The sequence below is a fragment of the Corythoichthys intestinalis genome, chromosome 5 (genome assembly GCF_030265065.1).
Source record: "Corythoichthys intestinalis isolate RoL2023-P3 chromosome 5, ASM3026506v1, whole genome shotgun sequence".
NCBI lineage: Eukaryota > Metazoa > Chordata > Actinopteri > Syngnathiformes > Syngnathidae > Corythoichthys > Corythoichthys intestinalis.
This window is the reverse complement of record NC_080399.1, coordinates 56,083,368-56,107,957: the sequence shown is the minus strand read 5'-3', so window position 1 is coordinate 56,107,957 and position 24,590 is coordinate 56,083,368. Positions and strand designations below refer to the sequence as shown.

General features: G+C 39.3%; 1 protein-coding gene across 4 annotated transcripts in view; it reads right to left on the bottom strand.

The window, feature by feature from the left end:
* Nucleotides 1-887: 887 nt before the first annotated feature.
* Nucleotides 888-24,590, bottom strand: part of ckap5 (cytoskeleton associated protein 5) — an 80,643-nt gene continuing 56,940 nt past the window's right edge. For all 4 annotated transcript variants that reach the window (XM_057835892.1, XM_057835894.1, XM_057835895.1 and 1 more), the window contains 11 exons: nucleotides 23,835-24,008; nucleotides 22,011-22,131; nucleotides 18,872-19,051; nucleotides 18,603-18,790; nucleotides 16,383-16,458; nucleotides 12,591-12,779; nucleotides 11,566-11,706; nucleotides 7,753-7,830; nucleotides 7,328-7,487; nucleotides 7,139-7,257; nucleotides 888-2,383 (listed from right to left, as the gene is read on the bottom strand). In XM_057835892.1, the coding sequence (XP_057691875.1) occupies nucleotides 2,123-2,383; nucleotides 7,139-7,257; nucleotides 7,328-7,487; nucleotides 7,753-7,830; nucleotides 11,566-11,706; nucleotides 12,591-12,779; nucleotides 16,383-16,458; nucleotides 18,603-18,790; nucleotides 18,872-19,051; nucleotides 22,011-22,131; nucleotides 23,835-24,008 (1,687 nt within the window). In that variant the 3' untranslated portion in view covers nucleotides 888-2,122. The remainder of the gene's footprint in view (nucleotides 2,384-7,138; nucleotides 7,258-7,327; nucleotides 7,488-7,752; nucleotides 7,831-11,565; nucleotides 11,707-12,590; nucleotides 12,780-16,382; nucleotides 16,459-18,602; nucleotides 18,791-18,871; nucleotides 19,052-22,010; nucleotides 22,132-23,834; nucleotides 24,009-24,590) is intronic.

Below are 24,590 nucleotides of genomic sequence, written 5' to 3'. Positions count from 1 at the left end.
GCCAAAACTTCTGGTGAGTGTCCAAGTGCCTTTCTGTGAACATTAAACGAGCAACAATGTTTTTTTTTTTTAAGACAGCAATGGCTTCCTCCGTGGAGTCCTTCCATAAACACCATTCTTGGCTATAGTTTTACATATAGTTGAAGTGTGCAGAGATATTGGGCTGTGTCAGTGATCTCTGTAAGTCTTTAGCAGACACGCTAGGGTTCTTTTTTTAACCTCTGAGTATTCTGCGCTGAACTCTTGGCTTCATCTTTGGTGGACGGCCACTCATTGGAAGAGAAGCAACAGTTCCAAACTCTCCCCATTTGTAGACAACTTCTCTGTTGATTGATGAACATCCACTTTTAGAGGTGGTTTTGTATCCTTCTTTGTATCTATCTCAGCTTTATACGACTCAATCCTTGATTGCAGGTCTTCAGACAGCTCTTTTGATGCACATTAGACAATGCTTCTGATCAAGACAATTCTTACCAAGTGTGTGTTTCAGGGCAGCTTTAAACCACTCATCAGTGATTGGGCACACACCTGACTTGTTTGGTAAAGACTGATTTCAATTGCTCTTTAAGCCTTCTTAGGCAGAGGGTTCACTTATTTTCCCCCCATTCTGTCATTGTTTGCATGCTATCATTAAAATATGAAAACCTATAAATGTTTGGGTATAGATCAGTTTTTACATCTGTGTGATTTTGACAAAGATCAGATCACATTTGATGGTAATTTTAAGCAGAAATGTGAGAAATTCCCAAAGGTTGATACTTTTTCATACTCTGTATGATCGACTGATCTAGTTGTACTGTAGGCCTACTGCAACACCAAGTATGCTCAACACAAATATCTGTGGTGGGGAAAAAAGCACCGAAAAAAATCCAGCTCAAATAAGCATGTTTATGCAATGCAAACTTTATTTACACGACAAAAATAAAAAGAACCACGGATGTAATGCCATGCTCTTTTCAGTCCAGGCTGCGAGAAATTCCTTCGTTGCGATGAATAGCTCAACATAAAAGAGTTGGTTTGAAGCGCATTTCTTAACATTAATATTGGCTCTGGACTCATGTTCCAAAGAAGTCTTGGCGTTAAACAAGGACATTACATTAGTACATACAAACAGTATTTACAGGTACTCACAGTGCCCACGTTTGGGGTGAAACCGTTTACGGTAGGTCGCTGAGGGAGTGAGTGGAAGGGGGTCGTGGCATTAAGTTTCAACAGAGCAAAGGCAGGTCTATGGAGAAAACCACAATCGTAGTTTGTGGTCATTCATTTCTGTAGTGTAGTGAGAATGGGAAATTATCCCTGAAGTGCCGTAATCACTGACTTTAGCCTTCAGTCTTATTTTTTAAAATCGCACTGTCAAAATCAGCTATACGTTAATCAGTACGTAGAAGCCTGATGGAAAATGTTCTATTCACAGAAGCCTGATGGAAAATGTTCTATTCACAGACTAAAATGAATAATAAAACATTTAAATAACTTTTGTTTTTAAAAGTTTTGCAACGTTCCCGGATCACACATCTACAATTTTGCTTTACATCTTTTAGTAAAACCTAGAACCTGCGATTTGTTGGCGACCAGTTCAGGGTCTACCCTGCCAATCAGTCAGCTGGGATAGACCACAGCTGAACCACAACCCTTGTGAGGATAAGCGACGTAGAAAATTGATGGATATTTTAGGGTTTACTTTCTAGTCCACTTCAACACAGCAGTATGGCTCTGCACATTATGTATGGCGACAAAACATGACTAGGGTTAACAGTGCAACTTGTCCTCCACAATAAAAGCAGTGGTTAAACAGCCTAGAAACACCAAAGATCTGTGGTAAGAGAAAGTCTTGTAACTTTTTAATCAAAGAATAAAAACATCCGGTTGTCTCAATTGAGACAGCTGTAAATTCTGGGATGCATTAGTTTGCATACAATGTAACTAAATGCAGCTCTAGTAAACAGATGAACACCACATTTAAAAAAATGAATGAAAATGAACATTATACACAGGAAAAACGTTTGAGTTCAAGTTCCAAATGCTTTTTAGGTCCATCTAACAGAACTGGAGGAGAAACACAAAATCTGCCCTAAAACAAGGCTAGTTTCCATCAACAGATGATACTATTCCTGTGTTCCTACTCCCGGTTGTTTTTTATACGCTCCAGACGTTTCTTTAGGTCGCCCAGGTTGGCTGCTGGCGAGGCCGAGCGGGTGTGCGTGTTGGACGGCGAGCGGGACTGAGCCTTGTGTTCCTGCTGATAGAGCTCCCTGGACTCTTTGAGCTGCGACAGCTTGCTGTGCAGCATGTCTGTGGATGAAGCCACCGACGGCTTGGATGACAGAATTGAGGAGATGGGAGCTCTTTCTTGGGGTTCCCCGTCACCCCCACTGATACTCTGCAACACAGGAGCAAAGAAGATTGTTTGAGCCTAAAGATAAAATGGAGGATTATACTCCTCCAATGCGGTTTTAGTTCACATTGTACAGGGTGATTCCAAAAAATTACCCTAATTTCATGATCAATAAATGTATGAAACAATGAGGAAGTGGGTGTTTAAAAGATCAAATTTTCCAGTTTTCTATAGGGTGATTTGCATGGTGACGCTCCGAGAACACGATACATTTTGTGTTTGCATTCACATGGTGCCAGCTCCATTCGAACAATGTCGCAAAAAATGATGTTGTATTCATGCCAGGCCCTAGGGGGCAGTGCAGTTTTACAAGGCGACAGCTAATAACCTCCTCAGCCCGGAAGACAACATTACCGCCCACTCGACGCAATGGCGTCCACACGTTTTTTTTCTTTTACCTCAAAAGACACAAAACCACCAAATATATTTAAAGTAAAAATATTACAAAAACAGTAAATTAAATCTGACGTTCCACCATGTTTGCAGTTTTGAATGTTTAGTAGTAGCGACTGCGCATGCCCAAAGTGATGTGTGCGAGTGCTGATGTCATTTGAGCAAGAGCGTTCCATTCATAAGGTTGCGGAGCAAACCACGCATTCGAATCGTTCTGCTTTGGAGGCTGAAATCAAAAGTTTGTGTTTTCGCCGTCACCAATCTGCAACACAATTGTTGCGTCTTGGTGTCACGGCATCACCATGTAAACGGCCCTTATCATTTTCCCCGTGACGCTGCTATAAGTTTTACTTTTTGATATTTTTTCTTCATAAAATATCTGATCATGAAGTAGGGTCATTCTTTTTTAATCACCCTGTATTACGAGTGGAGTAGACTGCCGGGCCCTGTAAATAATTCATTTTTCGCAAAAAATAAAATTGTAGATGGTAAACTGATCTGATTAATCCATCTCAATAAAAACACGTATCCAGAAACTTTCCATAGCCCTAGGATTTCACAAAACCGAAATGTAATGATTTCTGTAAAAAAAGGACTCAAATATCACTATTTTCATCATACCCTTTTATGAGGTATTTCAGACAGTTTGACATTAGAATACAGGTAGTGCCCAGGTTAAAACATACCCGACTTACTTGATTTCGACTTTACGAAATTGCAACGCTGGAGTCTCTTCTGCTATTTTGTCTCCAGTAGTTTTTGTTTGTTTGTTTGTTTTTTAAAACAAGAATAAAGTATAAAAATGCTTGTCTTTATTAACCGCTTCATTGAGTAAATCCACTCAAACCCACTCCATCTCCTCAGACATTGAGTAGCCACAGCAACTGTTTAAGAAGTTAAACAATGATTGACGCATGCGATAATTTGATGCTGGGGCTTCCAGCAATCTGGGGCAAGATCCAACAGAAAACGTCTATCAATCATCATTAACTTTAATAGGCAACCACAGTGCATTGCCCGGACAGCAAAGAGCAGGGAGAGAGACTACACAATTGGCTCGGGACAGCTCATCAGATTTTTTTTATTTATTTTTTTTTTAAATTGAAAAAAAAATCTGCGACTGACTGAGGGCGTAAAGTTTGAAGCGCGATGTAGCGAGAGATCACTGTATTTGATTATGATGTTTACTTTTGTTTTGGCGCAGGAAGCATAGAGCAGGTAGTACATAAGCGCATAATCACACGAGGAAGAACGTATTTTCACACCCGAAGAAGAGCGCATTAGCTTAGCTAGCTTAGACAGCTTAACTCGCTGTCTAGTTAGGACCTAGCTCCAACATCTTGCTAAGGACAGCACAATGACGTGTAATACATGTTTTTGGATAGTTATTTTGAGATTGAAACACGCTTGGGTCGCAATTAAACATAGCCTAATTTTTAAATATCCCTTTTATTTTACGAAAAACGAATTAAAATGCAGCTTAACATTTTCTGCCTGAACTCCAGCCTATATAACACTAGAGGTGTGCGGAATATCCAATTCTTAGATTATTCGCGATTCGGCCGTGGAAGATTGGAGACTGATTCACAAACATCCAAATTCCGATTACTGAAATATGTCAAGTAAAGCAGAACTAGAACACAGTCAGCGCTGTCTTCGGAAAGCAATGAGGAATGGACTGAGAGTAAACATCATGCTTGCTGTCATTACTCAGGTGATGACAATCACGCAATAAACATACGTTGGTTGCACACTTCCTCCACGTACATTTCAGTAAGGTGGTGACGAAAATGGGTTAGGCACAGCGGAGTATTTGAAAATGTACTAGTATGTTGGTGGCTTGGGAATAAGGAATTTCCTCCATGTATTAATGCAATATATGTTGTAACAAGCAATCCAGCTCTTTGAACAGCCCAATATTTTGGAGCAACTAACAAGGGTTGGCAACCTGCCATATGTGGCTGTTTAATTCCTCTGCTGCCGCTCACTGTGGCAATTGAATCTTATTACATACAGGCTGCGGGTCGGCCATGCTCAAGACAGAATCTAAACCTGTATTTTGAACTATACCCAGAATATGGAAGTACTTTTCAATGTACAAATGGAAGCCTGCAAGTCACTTCCTTTTCATTTTAGGGCATTTACACGTCGCTTCCTGTTGAGTTTGAATCACTGCCTATTCATTTGGGAAGATCCCATGGTCACCTTCTGTACACATACAGTGGGGTAAATAAGTACTTAGTCAACCACCAATTGTGCAAGTTCTCCTACTTGAAAAGATTAGAGAGGCCTGTAATTGTCAACATGGGTTAAACCTCAACCATGACAGATAGAATGTGGGGAAAAAAACAGAAAATCCCATTGTTTAATTTTTAAAGATTTCCAAATTAGAGTGGAAAATAAGTATTTGGTCACCTACAAACAAGCAAGATTTCTGACTGTCAAAGAAGTCTAACCTCTTCTAACGAGGTCTAACGAGGCTCCACTCGTTACCTGTATTAATGGCACCTGTTTTAACTCTATCGGTATAAAAGACACCTGTCCAAAATCTCAGTCAGTCACACTCCAAACTCCACTATGGCCAAGACCAAAGAGCTGTCGAAGGACACCAGAGACAAAATTGTAGACCTGCACCAGGCTGGGAAGACTGAATCTGCAAAAGGTAAAACGCTTGGTGTAAAGAAATCAACTGTGGGAGCAATTATTACAAAATGGAAGACATTCCAGACCACTGATAATCTTCCTCAATCTGGGGCTCCACGCAAAATCTCACCCCATGGCGTCAAAATGATAAGAACGGTGAGCAAAAATCCCAGAACCACACGGGGGGAACTAGTGAATGACCTACAGAGAGCTGGGACCACAGTAACAAAGGCTGTTATCAGTAACACAATGCACCGCCAGGGACTCAAATCCTGCACTGCCAGACGTGTCCCCCTGCTGAAGAAAGTACACGTCTCGGCCCGTCTGCGGTTCGCTAGAGAGCATTTGGATGATCCAGAAGACGACTGGGAGAATGTGTTATGGTCAGATGAAACCAACATATAACTTTTTGGTAGAAACACAGGTTCTCGTGTTTGGAGGAGAAAGAATACTGAACTGCATCCGAAGAACACCATACCCACTGTGAAGCATGGGGGTGGAAACATCATACTTTGGGCCTGTTTTTCTGCAAAGGGACCAGGATGACTGATCTGTGCAAAGGAAAGAATGAATTGGGCCATATTTCGAGAGATTTTGAGTGAAAATCTCCTTCCATCAGCAAAGGCATTGAAGAGACATGGCTGGATCTTTCAGCATGACAATGATCCCAAACACACAGCCAGGGGAACAAAGGAGAGGCTTCGTAAGAAGCATTTCAAGGTCCCGGAGTGGCCTAGCCAGTCTCCAGATCTCAACCCCATAGAAAATCTGTGGAGGGAGTTGAAAGTCCGTGTTGCCCCAAAACATCACCGCTCTAGAGGAGATCTGCATGGAGGAATGGGCCAAAATACCAGCAACACTGTGTGAAAAGCTTGTGAGAGTTACAGAAAACGTTTGGCCTGCGTTATTGCCAACAAAGGGTACATAACAAGCATTGAGATGAACTTTTGGTATTAACCAAATACTTATTTTCCACCATGATTTGCAAATAAATTCTTTAAAAATCAAACAATGTGATTTTCAGTTTTTTTTCCCCCTTCATTCTGTCTCCCATGGTTGAGGTTTACCCATGTTGTCAATTACAGGCCTCTCCAATATTTTCAAGTGGGAGAACTTGCACAATTAGTGGTTGACTAAATACTTATTCGCCCCACTGTAAATGCCCAAGATCAACAGGAAGTGACTGACAATAAACAGCAAATGACGTGAAATGCCCCAAAAATTAAACTCACTGGTAGCCACGGACCGTCACAGATGTTTTTACTCGTTTGAAGTGGGAGGGATGGCATCGAATGTACAAATGTTCATTTGCTGCCACCCTCTCAAGTTCAAATAAATTGGACTTCTGCTAGTGATGAACTCAATTCAATTCACAACAAAAGGATGAAAAGAACTTTTTCTGTTCCTAACCCATGTATCGAAAATCGTTATATTGCCATACTGTGTGATAATCGTTATTGTGAGCCGTGTATCACAAATCGTACCTTGAGGTACTTAGAGGTTCCCATCCCTAGTGTCAAATTTAGGAGGATATTAGGTTGGGCAGAGGACGAATGACGGTATATATTTTTCAGCAAATGGGCAACAAATGGCCACAAATTCAGCAAAACAACATAGTGTATTAACATTTTTTAGTTGTGACTTTAGCTGTGACACAATCCTACAAATCTTCACTTCGCAACACTGCATAAACAAAATACTCACCCTAGTGTTTTCCAGGCCTTGTCTCTGACGCAGGATCTTAAGTCTCTCATAGTAAACTGCCGGCTTCAAATCCTCCTCATTACTGCTCAGACTGTTGTCGACACCGTGCTGTGCAATCACTGCAGAATGGCACATTACTTTGCACTGCTATCAACAGAATTCTGTGGCAATTCTAGTTTGTGCTCTCACCTGTTGGGTTTTGGATTCGAGGCTTGCCCTCTCGTTCAGACTCAATCACACGAAGACCTCGCTCTACGTAGCTTTGGAAGAATGGTGATGTGCTCTTGAGGAAGGGCTCGAGGTCTACATCAGTACACTTCTGTTTATACTCATACAGTTCTGTTAAACCCTGGGGATATTCCAGTACAGTATTTAAAGTTTAAACACATCGATATGTGAAAAAATATTGTAATAATCCATAACATAAAAAAAGTGCTACTGTATTACTGCCCACACGCCCACGCCAGTTGTCCAAAGGGGACTGGTTTATAAACAATAGTTCACATAGTTAGCATAGGCAGATGTATTCAAAATGAAAAACTGCACTTAAATTACATACAGGATGTAAATCATACAGCATAGTGTTGGAGTGTGGAAAAAGTAATGAAACACACCTCTTTGGTGTTTTCCTTAGAGCCGATCTTTTTGAAGATTTCAGATAGAATGTCACGGTCCTTTGCCTTCCCATCCTCCTGGGAACAAAACATTTATAATTCAGTCAGCTTTTTCATGTCATTAAAGACGTTTGTTATTGCATGGCTGGCCTACGACAACAAAAACGTACTGTTCGAGGCTGCTAACACTAGCGATTAAGACTAAGACTTCACTTAAAGACATTAGACCCAAATCAAATTGATAAGCCGCTTGATTTTTTTTAGCGAAAACATGCCGAATATTGCCAACAATTGTCTCGCTTTGTCAGTGTTACATTAGCGAACCAGTGGATACTGTTAGCATCATATAAGGAGGCATACCAAGTTGCTCAGTGCAAAATAACCCAACACCATAGGAAAGGAGCTGATACTACCTGCAGCAAAAATAAAAATAGGCCCTCTGTCCAATGACGCTGTCGTTTTTGTTTTATTAATTTTTGTTTTTTCGGTCAAATTGTTTGGCATATTGTCCTCATGAGTTAATTGTTGCTCATCAATTTAAATTTATTATCTATCGATATTACATTTTATTTTTCCAGTATCAAATAGTCAAAAATTACCATGTTTTTTTTTTTTTTTTTTTTTTTTTTACAGTTTGGATGGGATGTCTCTTCTGTTACAAACAATGTTAATAAAAGTATACTTTTATTGTAAGTTGGTCTATATGACTTTTATCCTTTGATATTAAAAAGGACACTATGTTCTGCATAGGTGTACTAATACCGTAATCATATTTTACAGACAAATGATACTATTTACAGTGGCGGAAGAGCGCGAAACATTTACGTCTTCCTGGAGTAACAGAAAATAATTTAGAAGCACTGCCCTGGATGAAGTGTGTCATCTATGTGGTTTGTGATTTGAGCCCACACAATTTAAAGAGTCCATTAACATATTGAGACCCATTTCGTGAGTCCATTAACGTATTCAGACCCATTTCCTGAAGATAAATGCTAAATAGTACACTGTGTGCACATTTCCTGGTTATATAAATGCATTTGTGGTTTTCTCCTATAATTAAGAGTTTGTAATTCTGTAATAAATAGCCATGTTTGCGATCACTAAAGCATGCACGAGTTCACGTGAGATGCATAGGTGGCAAGTGATTAAAAATACACAGTATATTAAATATATTAGTCCACAATGCGTGCTGGTCTTTCGCGGATGAACGCCTGGCTAATTTTGTTTCCCAATGGAATGGCCATCCAGAGCAAAGAATTTAAATTCAAATATTAGATGTTCAAATTTGGTCCAATCATCCACATATTAATGAGGATCCAGCTGTTTGTAGAGGCATGCAAAACAACCTATTATAGCTTGAAAAAGATGGGCATTTTCAAGGCAAATTGTGTTGCAAACATGACAAAATGCTATAAAACGTTACGAAAAAATATATATTTATTATTAATAGTATCTTTTGTTTATTTTGTATATTTAAAAACCTTAAAAATGAGCAGCAAGGTCACTTTAAAAGAAAATACTGAATGCATGTAAATCACCCATTACTCACTAAGGGTGTCAACAATAATCGATGCGGCGATGCATCCCGATGCGGGGCATGGACGATTCGATTCAATGCGGGCAACAAGCCGAATCGATTCAGCGCATTTTAAAATATGTAAGTACGTTCAAAAATCTTCCCTGCGCAATTCCGGTGATGCAACGGATTTGGTTTCCCCATTTTTATTATTATTCTCATGTTTCATTTTTTACACACCACCTAACTCTGGTCAAGTTTCCCACCAACCTCATAGAAGCCAAAATGTCTCCAGACGTCTGCTTTCAATGTGTTAGGTGCATCAATAATCTTTCTCGCTCACTCTTTCTCCGCTTCAGCCATTGTTATGTTACGTCCTATCTCTCTGCTCTCTCGATTAGAGCTTAGTTCGGGCCTAAAAAAATCCAGCCCGACTCGACCCGGCCCGGCCCGCGTGTATTAAAGGCCAAGAGCCCGAAATTTTACGTTTTATTTGTAGGCTCGAGCCCGAAACCCCCCCGAAAATGTACATTTCATTTGTAGGCCCAAACCCGTTTCAGCAGGAGGAGCAAATGCGGGGGTGCAATGGTGGTTGCGTTTTGTGTGATCACAATTGTGACGATGCCTATGTGCATAATGATAAATTAAAACCTGTCTTTTGTCACAAATTCTCCCAGATAAACAAGACTGTAAGATGCATATTCAATAAACATTTATATCGTTTATATTTGTGTGTCTGTTCTATCAGGTGGATAGTTTATGCTCATTTACTTGGCATAATGCAGCAACAGACATTTATTTTAATTTATCTGACTTAGCAGAAAAAAACGTAAGTTTTCTTAATGTTTAAAAAGTCTACATATTTTTATTATCATTATAAATGAGCGTACACAACGAAATAACGCTGCAAATGTATGTTAAATATATTTCTGTTTCGGATATTGTGCTCACATGCATGGACACGCCTCTCTCACAAGGAGAGGAACAGCTGCATATGCAAAAATAAACTAAAAAACTTTTAAATAACATTCTTTATTTTAATGACTCACATCAGAACACACAAAAGAACAAGCTGCCTTAAGGAGCACTGAAACAAAATAAATAGTAACATTTTAAGGAACACCATGCACGAACTCCACGATGTCCTGCTTAGCACGAAGAGCCGCAGCCCTCGAAACAAATGATAATAACGATGTGTGACTAATATCATCTTTTAGGCCAGTACTGTTTTTAAAATGCCTGCTCAGCGTGAAGGTGCCAGTCTTTCTGCTCTCGTACGAGAGCAAAGCGCGCGCCACATTTGTTGCATTCGGCCAGGCTGACACTTTTTTCTGTATGCATCTTCCACTATCAATTTAAATCCTTTCCACACACCACTCGTGGATTGTTGCCTTTTCAATCTCCCCGTCTTTAGTTTGCTTTTCGCCTCTTGGTGCTCTATATCGAAATCCGAAAAGGAAATACCAGGATCCAGAGTTGCAGACTTGCGGAGAGCACTAGAGTGCGAGGGGAAGATTAAAAGGAGGGCGGGGCCACGGCGTTCATGTGTGCAACCAATGCACTGGCTCAGCTGTGGCTCATGGTTGGGATTACCAAAGCGCCTTCTCTCAGTTTTATTTTTTTTCCAATTTATCTATTTTATAACAAGTATTCCTTAGTTTAACTTCCATACATCGTTTTAGTCTGCAAATATATATTTATTTAAAAAAGTTAGCGAGAGAGAAGTCCGGCCTGACCCGACCCGACCGTAAATGATTGACATTTTGCGATAAAGATGCTGCTGCACTACAATATTTTCTTTGTCGTTTTCTTTAATATTTACTTGAATATTTTTATTGATGGGTTGTTGTGACTAAAATACAGTGACTCTTATTACTGATTTTGCACAGGAGTTCAGATGTTGCACTGTGTGAAAGGCTGCTACTGTGTGTAAAAAAAAGAGAAAGCTCTGGTCTCATTCAAAGCACTAATTAAATGCTGTGATCTGTTTTTTTTTTTTTTAATATATATCTGAAAGTATACTATTTTCATTTGACTTCAACCAGGAGTGACACAAGAGTCAATAAAAAGGTGTTTAATGTCTGACCGCTTGTGATGCCTCATGATTCACGAAAAATATGCTTTGCTTTAGAATTTTAATGCATCCCAGGCTTTAATGCATCGCGATGCCTTGCCGAATCTAACCGAATCGTGACCCTCTGAATCGAATCGAATCGAACTGAATCGAATCGTGGCCCTCCGAATCGTAATCGAATCGAATCGTGAGGGCAGTGCCGATGCACACCTCTATTACTCACCATGTGCAGACTTCCCTTCTCGTTACCTCGGTCACTCTTGCTGCCAAACTGGTTACCCACCGGCTGTTTGACAACCCGCCTCAAGTAGCACTCTAATTCGGACTCATTTCGGTTCTCGATCATCGAAAGGTGGTCCAGGATCTGCCAATTAAGAAACAGAACAGTACCACCATTAGTATCAGCACCTTAACTAGGCCCTCTAGTCAAAATGACCCGCAGCAGTTTTAAAAACCGAGAGGAAAAAGTGCCCTGAACGATATATATATATTTTTTTTAAACTTATATAAATTTTATGACTTTTCGTAGATTGGCACCAAAAGTACAGTAAGTGAAATATTGCTTTTATGCATTTTCTAGTAAGCTTTAAAAAATAAAAAATAAATAAAAATGAACAAAGGTCGTCTTTGGGTCAAAATGACCCATGAGGCAAATAGATGTTGTCGGTTGTGTAAAACAAGGGGTTAAAGATATACTGAATGAAATGAATCCACTCCATAAACCCCATTGCGATACACTTCTGTGAGACGATCATGCCAAGTCTTTATGAAAAACGTTAGTGGGAGTTGAGCAGCTCAGTCCTACAGACACACCCTTTATACGTGAAGCGCACAGGCGCAAATCTGGCACAAACACTAATGTTTTTTATTGGCCACGTTTAAAAGAACATGTCTTCAATTGCACTTTAAAGTTGTTTTTCATTCACAGTCAGTGTTTAAAATACGAAGGAATCGTGGCTTATTTATCAATTTCTCGTTGTTATAGTATTTTAAATGCATATCTTGGACATTAAGTTAAATGTCCTTTTTAATTAATGGGCAAACATTTGTTTTAAAAATGAATGGAGATCAACGTTTAGTTTATTTTGCTCGTCAAGGATGTAACTCTTTGTCGGTCAAGAAAACACATCAACTGACTGCTCTTTCTTTTAATCACAGTGCTTAAATGCCAGTTCACCTGAAAATCAGAGGCGTCTAAAGGAAGGAAAACAACATTTTTTCGGTTATAGTACATTACGGGCTCATTACCTTAGCTCCGGTAAGCTTGCAAAGGGTGTGTAATAGAGTTTTGAGGGTCCTGTGTGGAACGTCGCTATTGAGCTGCTTAAGTTTCTCTTTGGGGAAAACTTTCATGATGTTGTGGACATCAAATAGAACACGATCAAGGTTGACGCTGTTGATGGTCTCATGGAGATTTCGGATCAACCTCCACAGGCACTGAGCAAAAACACAGATGGCATTAGTTTAAATGTCTGTTGAAGTAGCCCATATACACCAAAATGAACATTCTGGGCATAAACTGATAACAAGGAAACCAAGGTCAAAAACTGAAAATAAATGATAACACATTTTTTACTCATTCATTGGCTAAATCATTTTGTGCACTTTGCGAAATTTGTTTAAAGTGTAGGCTCTCTTAAGTTATGTGAGCGTATTTTACTCAAACTGAACCTTAAAATATACAGCACATTTCTTGCAGACAAAATGCTGTAGTAACAGACAAAAACAAAGCAAAAAAACATGCCATTTGTGTAGACATATACACTCACACCTTTAGCACTTTGTTTTTACATACTTGTACAAGAGCATATATTTAAGAAACATGAAATTATGTGAACTAAAGAGGAGGAATTTTCCCCTTTAAAGTCTAAAATAAATACCGAAAAACATGTTTTTGTCACTAATGGCCTTAATTGGGAGTGGGAAAACTCCACGTAAGCGGAAGCTGAGGGGACATTTATTGTATAACTCAGGGGTCTGCAACCTGTGGTTCTTTAGTACTGCCCTAGTGGCTCCCTAGAGCTTTTTCAGAAAAGTTTGAAATGGAAAAAGATGAGGGGAGGGAAATATATTTTTTGTTTTAATATTGTTTCTGTAGGAGGGCAAACATGACACAAACATTCTTAACATTTTACAACGCTGTAAAAATGTGTAGAATGAATATTAAATTTCAACATTACTGTTCCTTGCACAGAAATCAAACTTAAACTGTATTAATTAGACTTTATATACTTAACCTTTTCAAAAGGCTTTGGTTTTAATTTTATACTTACAGGCTGCGTTTCAATGCACTCTGTTGCCCAGAAAAGGGGCACGTGATGCATGTTCCATTTTGTTGTTCTATTTTCAAATCCTCAAAATAAAAATCAGATTTCTTTATTGATTTTAATCTAACCAATGAAACATAATTCAATAATATTGTAATTCAGTAAGCTAAACTTGAGGCGGCATCATACAACAAGAGTAGTCACGTTGCGCACCGTTCTCTATAGAATGCACTGCAGGGAAAATAAACATTTAATCATGAAGGCTCATTATGTATTTGTAGCCAACTTAGCTATATTAGCCTACTATCAAAATGATTAATATAGATACATACAGAATTTGTTGCCTTCATTATAAGGCTTATATAAGACTTAAAGCAGAAATGTGAAGTAATTTCTTCACATGCCAAATAGGGTCACAATTAAAGTAATTAAACATTGTCCAACAAATAAAGCATGAAAAAATAATTTATATGTAGTATATTTGACGAAATATTCGCGTTTTTGAAGTTAGAGCCTGAAAGGGGACGAACCCAGAAGTGATACGTCACATCGGGAACAGCGATGTCAGGTCCATACATACGGCCGCCATACAAAGCCCTTCAAACAATGATTCAAACAGCGATATAAGCGATGGATCTCCTCCCTTGCGCTCGATCTAAGTTTTTGAAGAGTTGGAGGAAGAAGTGGAGGTTGGAATTTTATGTTGGACCTAACATGTATTAGCCAGACGCTAATCAGGATGCAAACAATGTGCCTAGACAACCTGACATGGAATGGATACAAGACCCATCGAGATTACAAGATTGGTAAGATATAGGCTGTTATTATTTTCATGATTTGAAGATGCAAGCATTTGCACATAATTTTATGTTTTTGTCTATCTGATGACATTGTTAAAAAAAAAAAAAAAATCAGACTTCATGTTCATTTTGGCAGATCCGGCAGCTCTCGTGCGTATAAAATAATTATATAAAAACGTTGGGGGGAAAGAAGTAGATGAGTCGTTGATGGCTTTCTCCACTTTATTGTGGCAACAATAAGAAAACAATAATAGCGGATTGCCGCCACTTTCGACCGCGATGTTTTGCTTCTCGCTGATCTCCTCCTCGCCTCCTACTACTCCAGCGTCTCTTAAACGGATCGTGCATAGTGTCTTGTTATGAGCTTTTTGTTTACAAATGTATCGAACACACGACGTGCTGTCAAATTTGTTTCTTTATTAACACATGGCGCTAACAGTACAACACAGCTCGGGGCTCTCGGGAGGTGGCGTCTAATGGCGTGAGGAAACGTAGTTTTTTCACACAATCGGACAGATTACAAAGCACCACTTCACTGTTGTCCGGAGACTAAATTTCCCATGATTCACTGCATGACCTGCACGCTCGCTGATTCGCTGCCAGACATTAAAAGCAACACGCATGTTGTGGTCACCTGTCAGTGGCGCTCGTAAAACACAAACTAGAAGGCCATCAAGCAATCACCGTGAAAGAAACGCCGAACCGTACAAATGCAATGCAATGCTTGAAGCATGAAGGTGGAAATACATAATACAAATACAAATAAATGTGCACAAAATCACCGGCGGTGTGTGTCTCTTACGGCAACGTGACCGTGAATTACCGCGACGCCGACCCGCTTATATGCACATCCTCACCCCTTTCCCGATTGACAGTGGATTAACCCTTTCGGACAAGATCGTAGATGACGCACAATTTAAACACGCTTAACCTAGCGAACGCAACAACAACAACTATGATCGGGGATTGCCACGAGTAAACTTTCGGCTAACGTCGCTAGCTTATACTGTTCATTCCACAACAGTTGGCAGCTCTGCTTTGACAAAGTCATCAGTCATCTATCTAAAATTCACACTTACTTTTTGGCAAATCCTTGATCAGAAGCAGACCGGTTAAGGAAGCAGGCATCTTCGAAGTGTTTGCAGCAGAGAACAATACTCGATGATAGCGTGAAATTCATTCGCTTCGTGCGAACGAAAGATGTCCATTTACGTGCCTGCTGTCCTTTGGCCACTCATACAACTTTTCGTTTGAGTGAGAACAAAACATCGCCACACACCGCCGTGGCATCTTACAGAGAAGCAATGCAACAAACAATACGGTTCTATAGCGGACTTCCCTCACACTTCTAGGTGAGACGTCATTTCCGAAGATTGCCGAAGAAAAGCATTTTTGTTGTCAAGGGCATTGCTATGGGTTAAACAAAGAATCTGGAAGGGTTGCGTTAAAAAAAATAACGAAAATATGCTTCTAACTTTTTAGCCATTGATATTATTAAAAAAACATGGTTGGCCAACCTTACTTCACATTTCCGCTTTAATTTTTTGTGGCTCCAGACATTTTTTTTTTTTTGGTCCAATATGGCTCTTTCAACATTTTGGGTTGCCAACCCCTGGTATAACCAGTCAAGTATGAACAAGAGCGCCACTTCAGCTTGTTTACAGTTACAATATGCAGTTAGCTGAAGTTGACTTACTAATTCAAGTTGATGCTTGAATATTAAGCACAATAGCAATATCCCTGACGACTGACACTATGAACACTGTCTGGCCACCTCCATGCACGCCAGACGTATTAGTGGAAGCAAGATTTTTTTTTTTTTTTAATTTAAAAATAAACAACAACAAAAACGTTTTGCGGAGAAATCCAAAACTGAATTTTAGTCACGTTTTGGGCGAAAAGTTTTGGTGCATCCTTAATCTAGACTTTTACTTTCTGCGACAATAACTTGCATTCTCAACTGAGAGACTTACCTTCATCACAAGTTCAGAGAACCTGGGCGTTCCAGTTGTTGGAACCAAAGTGTCTTGAAGCATCACCAACAGGGCACTGCAGAGAACAGAAAGGTTCGAGTATTTGTTTAGCATTTCTTTAATATACTAGTATGTACAAAAAATGCCAAAGCCTTAATAATTGCACTTTATTAATAGTTTCTGAGTTTTGGGACATTCAAAAAGGGCTTTTACACCACCTTTCCCTCCTACAGCTACAGCTGGCCGAAAGTACTGGCACCCCTGCAATTCTGTCAGATAATGCTCAAATTCTCCCAGAAAATGATTGCAACTACAAATGCTTTGGTAGGAATGTCTTAATTTGTTTTGCTTGCAATGAAAAAACACGAGAGAATGAAAAAAATTTAAATCCCAATCATTTTACACAAAACTGGGCCGGACAAAAGTATTGGCACCCTCAGCCTAATACTTGGTAGCACAATCTTTAGACAAAATAACTGCGAACAACCGCTTCCAGTATTCATCAATGAGTTCCTTACAATGCTCTATTGGAATTTTAGACCATTCTCCTTTGGCCAACTGCTCCAGGTCTCTTGAGATTTGAAGGGTGCTTTCTCCAAACTGCCATTTTCAGATCTCTCCACAGGTGTTCTATGGGATGCAGGTCTGGAATCATTGCTGGCCACTTTAGAAGTCTCCAGTGCTTTCTCTCAAACCATTTTCTAATGACCCAGCTTTCTCACACTGGGCCCTACATTATGTTGCATAATTTGTTGGTAGTCTTCAGACTTCATAGTGCCATGCATACGGTCAAGCAGTCCAGTGCCAGAGGCAGCTAAGCAACCCCAAAACATCAGGGAACCTCCACCATGTTTGACTGTGGGGATATTTCTTTTTTTTTGAAGGCCTCATTTTTTCCCCCTGTAAACTCTATGTTGATGCCTTTTCCAAAAAGCTCTACTTTTGTCTCCTCTGACCAGAAAACATTCTTCCAAAACGTTTTTGGCTTTCTCATGTAAGTTTTGGCAAACTCGAGCCTGGCTTTTTTATGTGTCTGGGTCAGAAGTGGGGTCTTCCTGGGTATCCTACCATAGAGTCCAATTCATTCAGACGCCGACGGATAGTTCTGGTTGACACTGTTGTACCCTCGGACTGCAGGACAGCTTGAATTTGTTTGGATGTTAGTAGAGGTTCTTTTTCCACCATCTGCACAATCTTTCGTTTAAATCTCTCGTCAATTTTTCTTTTATGTCCACATTAGGGAGGTTAGCCACAGTGCCATGGGCTTTAAACTTATTGATGACACTGCGCTTGGTCGACACAGGAACATTCAGGTCTTTGGAGATGGACTTGTAGCCTTGAGATTAGCCATGCTTCTTTACAAATTTGCTTCTCAAGTCCTCAAACAGTTCTTTGGGCTTCTTTTTCTCCATGCTCAATGTGGTACACACAAGGACACAGGACAGAGTTTGAGTCGACTTTAATCCATTTAAACTGGCTGCAAGTGTGATTTAGTTATTGCCACCACCTGTTATGTGCCACAGGTAAGTAACAGGTGCTGTTAACTTCACAAATTAGAGAAGCATGATCACATGATTTTTCAATGGGTGCCAATACTTTTGTCCGGGCCAGAGTTTTGTGTGAAATAATGATTTTTTCCCCTCCATTCTCTTTTGTGTTTTTTCATTGCAAGCAAAAAAAATAAATAAATAATTAAGATATTATTACCAAAGCATTTGTAATTGCAATAATTTTCTGGGAGAAATTCAGCATTATCCGACAGAATTGCATGCGTGCCAATACTTTTGGCCAGCAGTGCAATGATATTGCCAAGCATTTTGGGGAGAATTTTAATTCACGCACGACATTAAACTTTCAACTTTCACTGCTGCAATAACCGCCCCTTCCCCAATGAAATGAGAAACACCATGGGTTTTTTTGTGCAACAATGAAAAATAAATACATTCATGCTTGGCATGACAGTACTCGGCTCGACACCTTTGCAGTCTTATTACGTGCCGCTGCGGGACCCTTTCACATTGGGCTGGTGCAAGTTTGTAAAGGCATTCACTACTGTATGGCATGTATATTTGCATTCACACTAGGCAATGATTCCAGCATACAGTAAAAAGAAACGTGCAAAACTGTCCTTGCTCCCAAACAAATTCATGATACAGCGAGGCCAAAAAATGAACTGCATTATAGCGAGGGACAACTGGACATATACAGGGCTCATTTTACCTAATTATGTTGGTCTGGTCAGACTTCTCCAGGACTCTGACTACGAGCAGGTTTACAGATCTGATGACTTGCTGTCCTTCCTCAGTGTCCTCCACTCTGCTGTCTAGTATCAATGTTATCAGGCCGTGCATCAGATCCTTTAACACACCCATTGATGCTTCTCTCGCCAAAGACTCCAAAGAGAATAACTGAGGACAAGATTATTACATCCAGTTTATCCAGCTCAGGTGAATCTAAGAAAATACTGTACATGTGTAGACGAGACTCACAGACAACATATTGCTTAGGATGCATCTATATAGTTTAAATATATCCTCCTTGTCCAACCGCTCATCCGCCATGTGGGTGTTATAGATGAGCCTTAGTTGCATAAAAGTGGCAATGAGGAACTGGTCAATGTGTCCTGACATGACCTCTGCCTTGTTTTCTTGAGACAATACTTCATCAATCTGTAAGGAGAAAACACATTTTTTACCATTAACATCAACTGTATATAACTCACATTGACGCAAATGCTTTTTTTGCCTCTTTGTTTTTGATAAAGCGGGTTATAACAACTAGCTCATGTACTTCAACAAGCAATGATAAATCGTTATCTCCTGTCAATCAGAACGAAATAATTGTACCATTCATGAACTATATTATAACTATAACTATATTATCCATGGTGGGTCAATGGTAACTGGTGAGCACTCAGGTGTAAATCACCAATTTCATGAGGATACAATACTGATTCTTTGGACGATATGAAATATGCCGCTATCCCATTTGATTTGGGGGGCCTTCAACGGATATACAGTGAGGAGAACAAGTATTTGATACACTGCCGATTTTGCTTGTTTTCCCACTTGCAAAGCATGTAGAGGTGTGTAATTTGTATCATAAGTTCTCTTCAACTGTGAGGGACGGAATCTAATACAAAAAAACAGAAAATCACGTTGTATGATTTTTAAATAATAAATTTGCATTTGATTGCATGAAATAAGTATTTGATACATCACAATAATCGAACTTAATATTTGGTACAGAAACCTTTGTTTGCTATTACAGATACCAAACGTTTCCTGTAGTCCTTGACAAGGTTTGCACACACTGCAGCAGGGATTTTGGCCCACTCCTCCATGCAGATCTTCTCCAGAGCCTTCAGGTTTCGGGGCTGCTGCCGGGCAACACGGACTTTCAGCTCCCTCCATAGATTTTCTATCGGGTTCAGATCTGGTGACTGGCTAGGCCACTCCAGGACCTTAAGATGCTTCTTACGGAGCCAATCTTTAGTTGCCTTGGCTGTGTGCTTTGGGTCCTTGTCATGCTGGAAGACCCAGCCACGACCCATCTTCTGGGCTCTCACTGAAGGAAGGAGGTTGTCAGCCAAGATCTGGCAATACATAGCCCCATCCATCCTCCCCTCAATACGGTGCAGTCATCCTGTACCTTTGGCAGAGAAGCAGCCCCAAAAAATGATGTTTCCTCCTTCATGTTTCACGGTTGGGATGGTGTTCTTGGGGTTGTACTCATCCTTCTTTTTCCTCCATACACGACGAGCTGAGTTTAGACCAAAAAGTTCCATTTTGGTCTCATCAGACCACATGACCTTCTCCCATTGCTCCTCTGGATCATCCAGATGGTCAGTGGCAAACTTCAGACGTACACAGACATGCACTGGCTTCAGCAGCGGGACCTTGCGTGCGCTGTAGGATTTTAATCCATGACGGCGTAATGTGTTTCCGATGGTTTTCTTCCAGACTGTGGTTCCAGCTCTCTTCAGGTCATTGACCAGGTCCTGCCGTGTAGTTCTGGGCTGATCCCTCACCTTCCTCATGATCAGTGATGCCCCACGAGGTGAGATCTTGCATGGAGCCCCAGAACGAGGCAGACTGACCGTCAACTTGAACTTCTTCCATTTTCTAATAATCGCTCCGACAGTTGTTACCTTCTCACCAAGCAGCTTGCTTATTTTCCTCTAGCCCATCCCAGCCTTGTGCAGGTCTATTATTTTATCCCTGATGTCCTTACACAGCTCTTTGGTCTTGGCCATTGTGGAGAGGTTGGAGTTTGTTTGTTTGAGCATGTGAACAGGTGGCTTTTATACAGGTAATAAGTTCAAACAGGTGCAGTTACTTCCGGTAATGAGTGGAGAACAGGAGGGGTTCTTAAAAAAGAACTAAGAGCCGAAATATTTACTAGTTGGTAATCTATCAAATACTTATTTCATGCAGTTAAATACAAATTTATTATTTAAAAAGTATACAATGTGATTTTCTGGATTTTTGTATTAGATTCCGTCCCTCACAGTTGAAGAGAACTTGTGATACAAATTACAGACCTCTACATGGCTTGCAAGTGGCAAAACCAGCAAAATCGGTAGTGTATCAAATACTTGTTCTCCCCACTGTATTACACTGAAAATTTCTAACTTCTTAATCAGATTATGTTTTTTAAATCTCAAAAAAAAAATTTTTTTTTTAATCTTCATCTTGTTTGGGTGTCAAAGACAAGTTAACAGATTGAGGAGTCAGATTTTCCCACTTACTTTAGGTCAATATTACTACTTGTTCTTAATAAAGACCATACATCTAAAAATTGGTTATTTTTCACCTAAGTCAAGAAAAAATTGCTAAATGTTTTGAAAAAATATTCTTGAATTACGAACATTTCGTACAAACAAGCTTGTTTTACGATTAAATATACTAATCTATAGCAATTTCTCCTTATTTTAAGAAATCTGAGTAAAATTTACTTGAAACACTGGCAGATAATTTCACTTATTTCTAGTAGATTTGCACTGTAAACAATGGAATTCAACTAGTTTTAAGGAGCCATGTTTTTGTTGTGTTTGTACACATTTAACAATCAGAATTCACCTAAATCAATCACAAAAATGAAGTTTGATGTTTTTGACAACTTTGTTAGCAAAACATTTCACACATTTGACTGAAAACCGCTAACAAATCAGCGTAGCTAAAAAAAAAAATTTTTTTTTAAATAACAATGTTGACTGATGTTTTGCATTTTGGTCGATTTAGTTTCGATTAAGTTTAATCAAAATATCGATCCCGAGAAATGTACCGTTAAAACCATAGTTGGCGCGTCCAATTCATATTTCAGTAATTTTGTGATCTTATCTGCCCATCCTGTGCAAAGTTGTTGTTTTATGTTTTTTTTTTTTAAATCGGGTACTCTGGATTTCTTCCACATCATAACTGAATACAGTAGTTCCTGCACCTTGCAAATGTTAAACTTTACATTAGAGCCCAACAACTTGTCATTTCTGAAATTCAGCCACTTACTCCCCACAAAAGGTAAGTCAAAACATCCACCACAGCGTATGCTACAGGTGATACTAATGGAAATTTGCTGTCATAACTCTTTAAATAATCCAAGCGGTTCAGGGTAAACAGGGTCCTTTACCTGTGCAAGTGCCTGTATGCTGGTGTTAATGTCTCCACTGGCCACCTGAGAGATGACAAAGTTTATAGTGGAAGCAGCGCTATTGTGGAGGTCATCAAAGTGGGGGGAGACGGCACGCATCCTCGTAAGATAAGTAAACAGAAGCATTAAAATCAACATACTTTTAACATTTACAAAATCAGTTTGGATATAGCTAGTCCCTCCAGGAATCAGCGCAAAAAATTGTGGTTATAAATAAAAGATTACCAATCCAGGGTGTACCCCGCCTACTGCCCATAGTTAGCTGGGATTGGCTCCAGCTCCCCCGGGACCCTCATGACAGGCAGGCGGCTCGGACAATGAGTGAATGAATAAAGTATTCATTAATCTAATTATTAATTTATTTAAAAGATTTATATATACCATTGGTCAAAAGTTTTGAGACCCTCTTATTTAACTGAATGGTGAAATGTCACAAAACCTATGACCGCAGGTACATTTATCAGTCTTGGCAGATATATTTCGATTTACTTATAAATTGCACCAAAAAAAAGCTTAACTGTTTCTGTTTTAAGTCTGTACTTCAGTTGTGGTCAGAGGTGGGTAGAGTAGCCCAAAATTTTACTCAGGTGAGAGTATCGTTACTTCAGAATAATATTACTCAAGTAAAAGTCTGCTTGAGTTGTAAGTCTGTAATTCAGTTGTGGTCAGAGGTGGGTAGTTTATTTTTCATCTATTTATTTTATTCATTTATTTTTTGTTGAAAGAATGGTATTTTTTTCTCAGCACAAAGTTATCTATATTAAATATTATACTGTACTAAAATGTATAACATAAGCACATTAAATGTATAACATAAGCACATTCAGCCAAAAATACACAAAATACAATCATTGAATACCGGCAAGAGAGAGAAAAAAAAAAAGACACAAATGAAGCATCATTCGTGTCCTTCTAATGGAGAAAATAGTCCCTAGTTTGAATAGTGAATAGTTCCTAAATAGTTATTTTTATAAAAATTAAAATAATCATATTTTCCTTGGTCAATCGGTGCAAAATAAAAACTTGGAGAGAGTTTTAAATCCACGCCTTCGAGTCATGTTGAGGGCAATGCTCTATTGTTTTACATTGCTTTAAAGACGCTAATTGATCGAACAGGCTGGCGTGATCATAGGACGACAAGCTTGCGTCTGATTGGTGTAATGGAGTCATGTGATTATTGTTGCGACGTCTCATTGGTGAAATTGGTAGAGCTACTCTTGGCATAGCTGGGAAAAAAATAATAAATCTAATATGTAGAATAAAGAAGAAAAATGTACCGACTCTTGTATAGCCCAAAGTAGTGCAGTTTTTTCTTCACAAATCTACTCAACTAAAAGTAAAAAGTATGATTTAGTAAAACTACTCATACAAGTACATTTTTCTCAAAAACTTACTAAAGTAAATGTAACGGAGTACATGTAACGCATTACTACCCACCTCTGGGTGTGGTCATTTTGTGTTTGTGTTGCTGCTATTGCCATTCCTGGTCATTTTTTCTTCTACAAAGCGATTGTTTTTTTCATGACGTTTTTCCGGTCACCATAAGTGAAGCTACAGAATTCAAAAAAGCGATCTTCCCTTTCTATCACAATCATCGACTCAGTGGCTTGCGCGATTTTAGTGCGACATCTAGCGGACGGGATGAAAACTACAGGTAAATTGAAAATTTATGCACCTCACCCTGTATTTCGTCGACCGTTATGATTTCTGGGAATAGAGTTGAAATTTGGGGTAAATTACGCTATTGCGAAATTATAGATTCCTGGTGGGACTATATAGCTTCTGCAGCCCAGTTACACTTACTTGGGTTCAGGGATAACAATGGGCTCCAGCAATTCATCTAACTTGTGCTGGACAAGGTCTGGCAGTTCATTTACCCGGCCTCGGTCCATCTCGATCATATCCAGGTCCAACTGGAACTCCTTGGGAATGGGCATGTGAGAGGACTCACTGTGCTGGGCATTCTGACGGGCTTGGCTGGGGAAAAGAATGGTAGAAATGTGTTGTTAATTAGTAGAGGAGGGTGATTATTTTAAATGTGCTGCTTTTTCTTTGGTAGCTTTAGTATTTTATAGAACTTTCAAACAACACCAAATGACTAATTACTGCCAACATAAAGACCACAATAACAGAACTTTCACATTGTGTTAAGTGTAACAGTACTCAGTCAATTACATTGAACATGGCTGAAGGTATATTGCCAATTTTTACTTTTGCATACAAATTCATTAATAAGGGTGTTGTAATCTTTTAATTAGAGGCATGTGCTTCCAAATAATGCATGTTGACAAGGCTTGGTTTCCTCACCTCTCTAACAACTCTTGAGGAAAGCTAGTGAGGTGCATTTTTACACACATAGACAAGCTCATTAATGCAGTCTGACTCCTTGATTTCAACTTGTTGAGTACTTAAAATGTGAAGCTCAATTTAAGATGAACATTTTGAAACAAAAAATAATCAACCGATATGAGATTGCACAATTGTTCACACAATAACTACGGGTGCAAGCACTTTCTCAACCACACATATTGGTATACCCCATCATAGGGCCATAGTTGG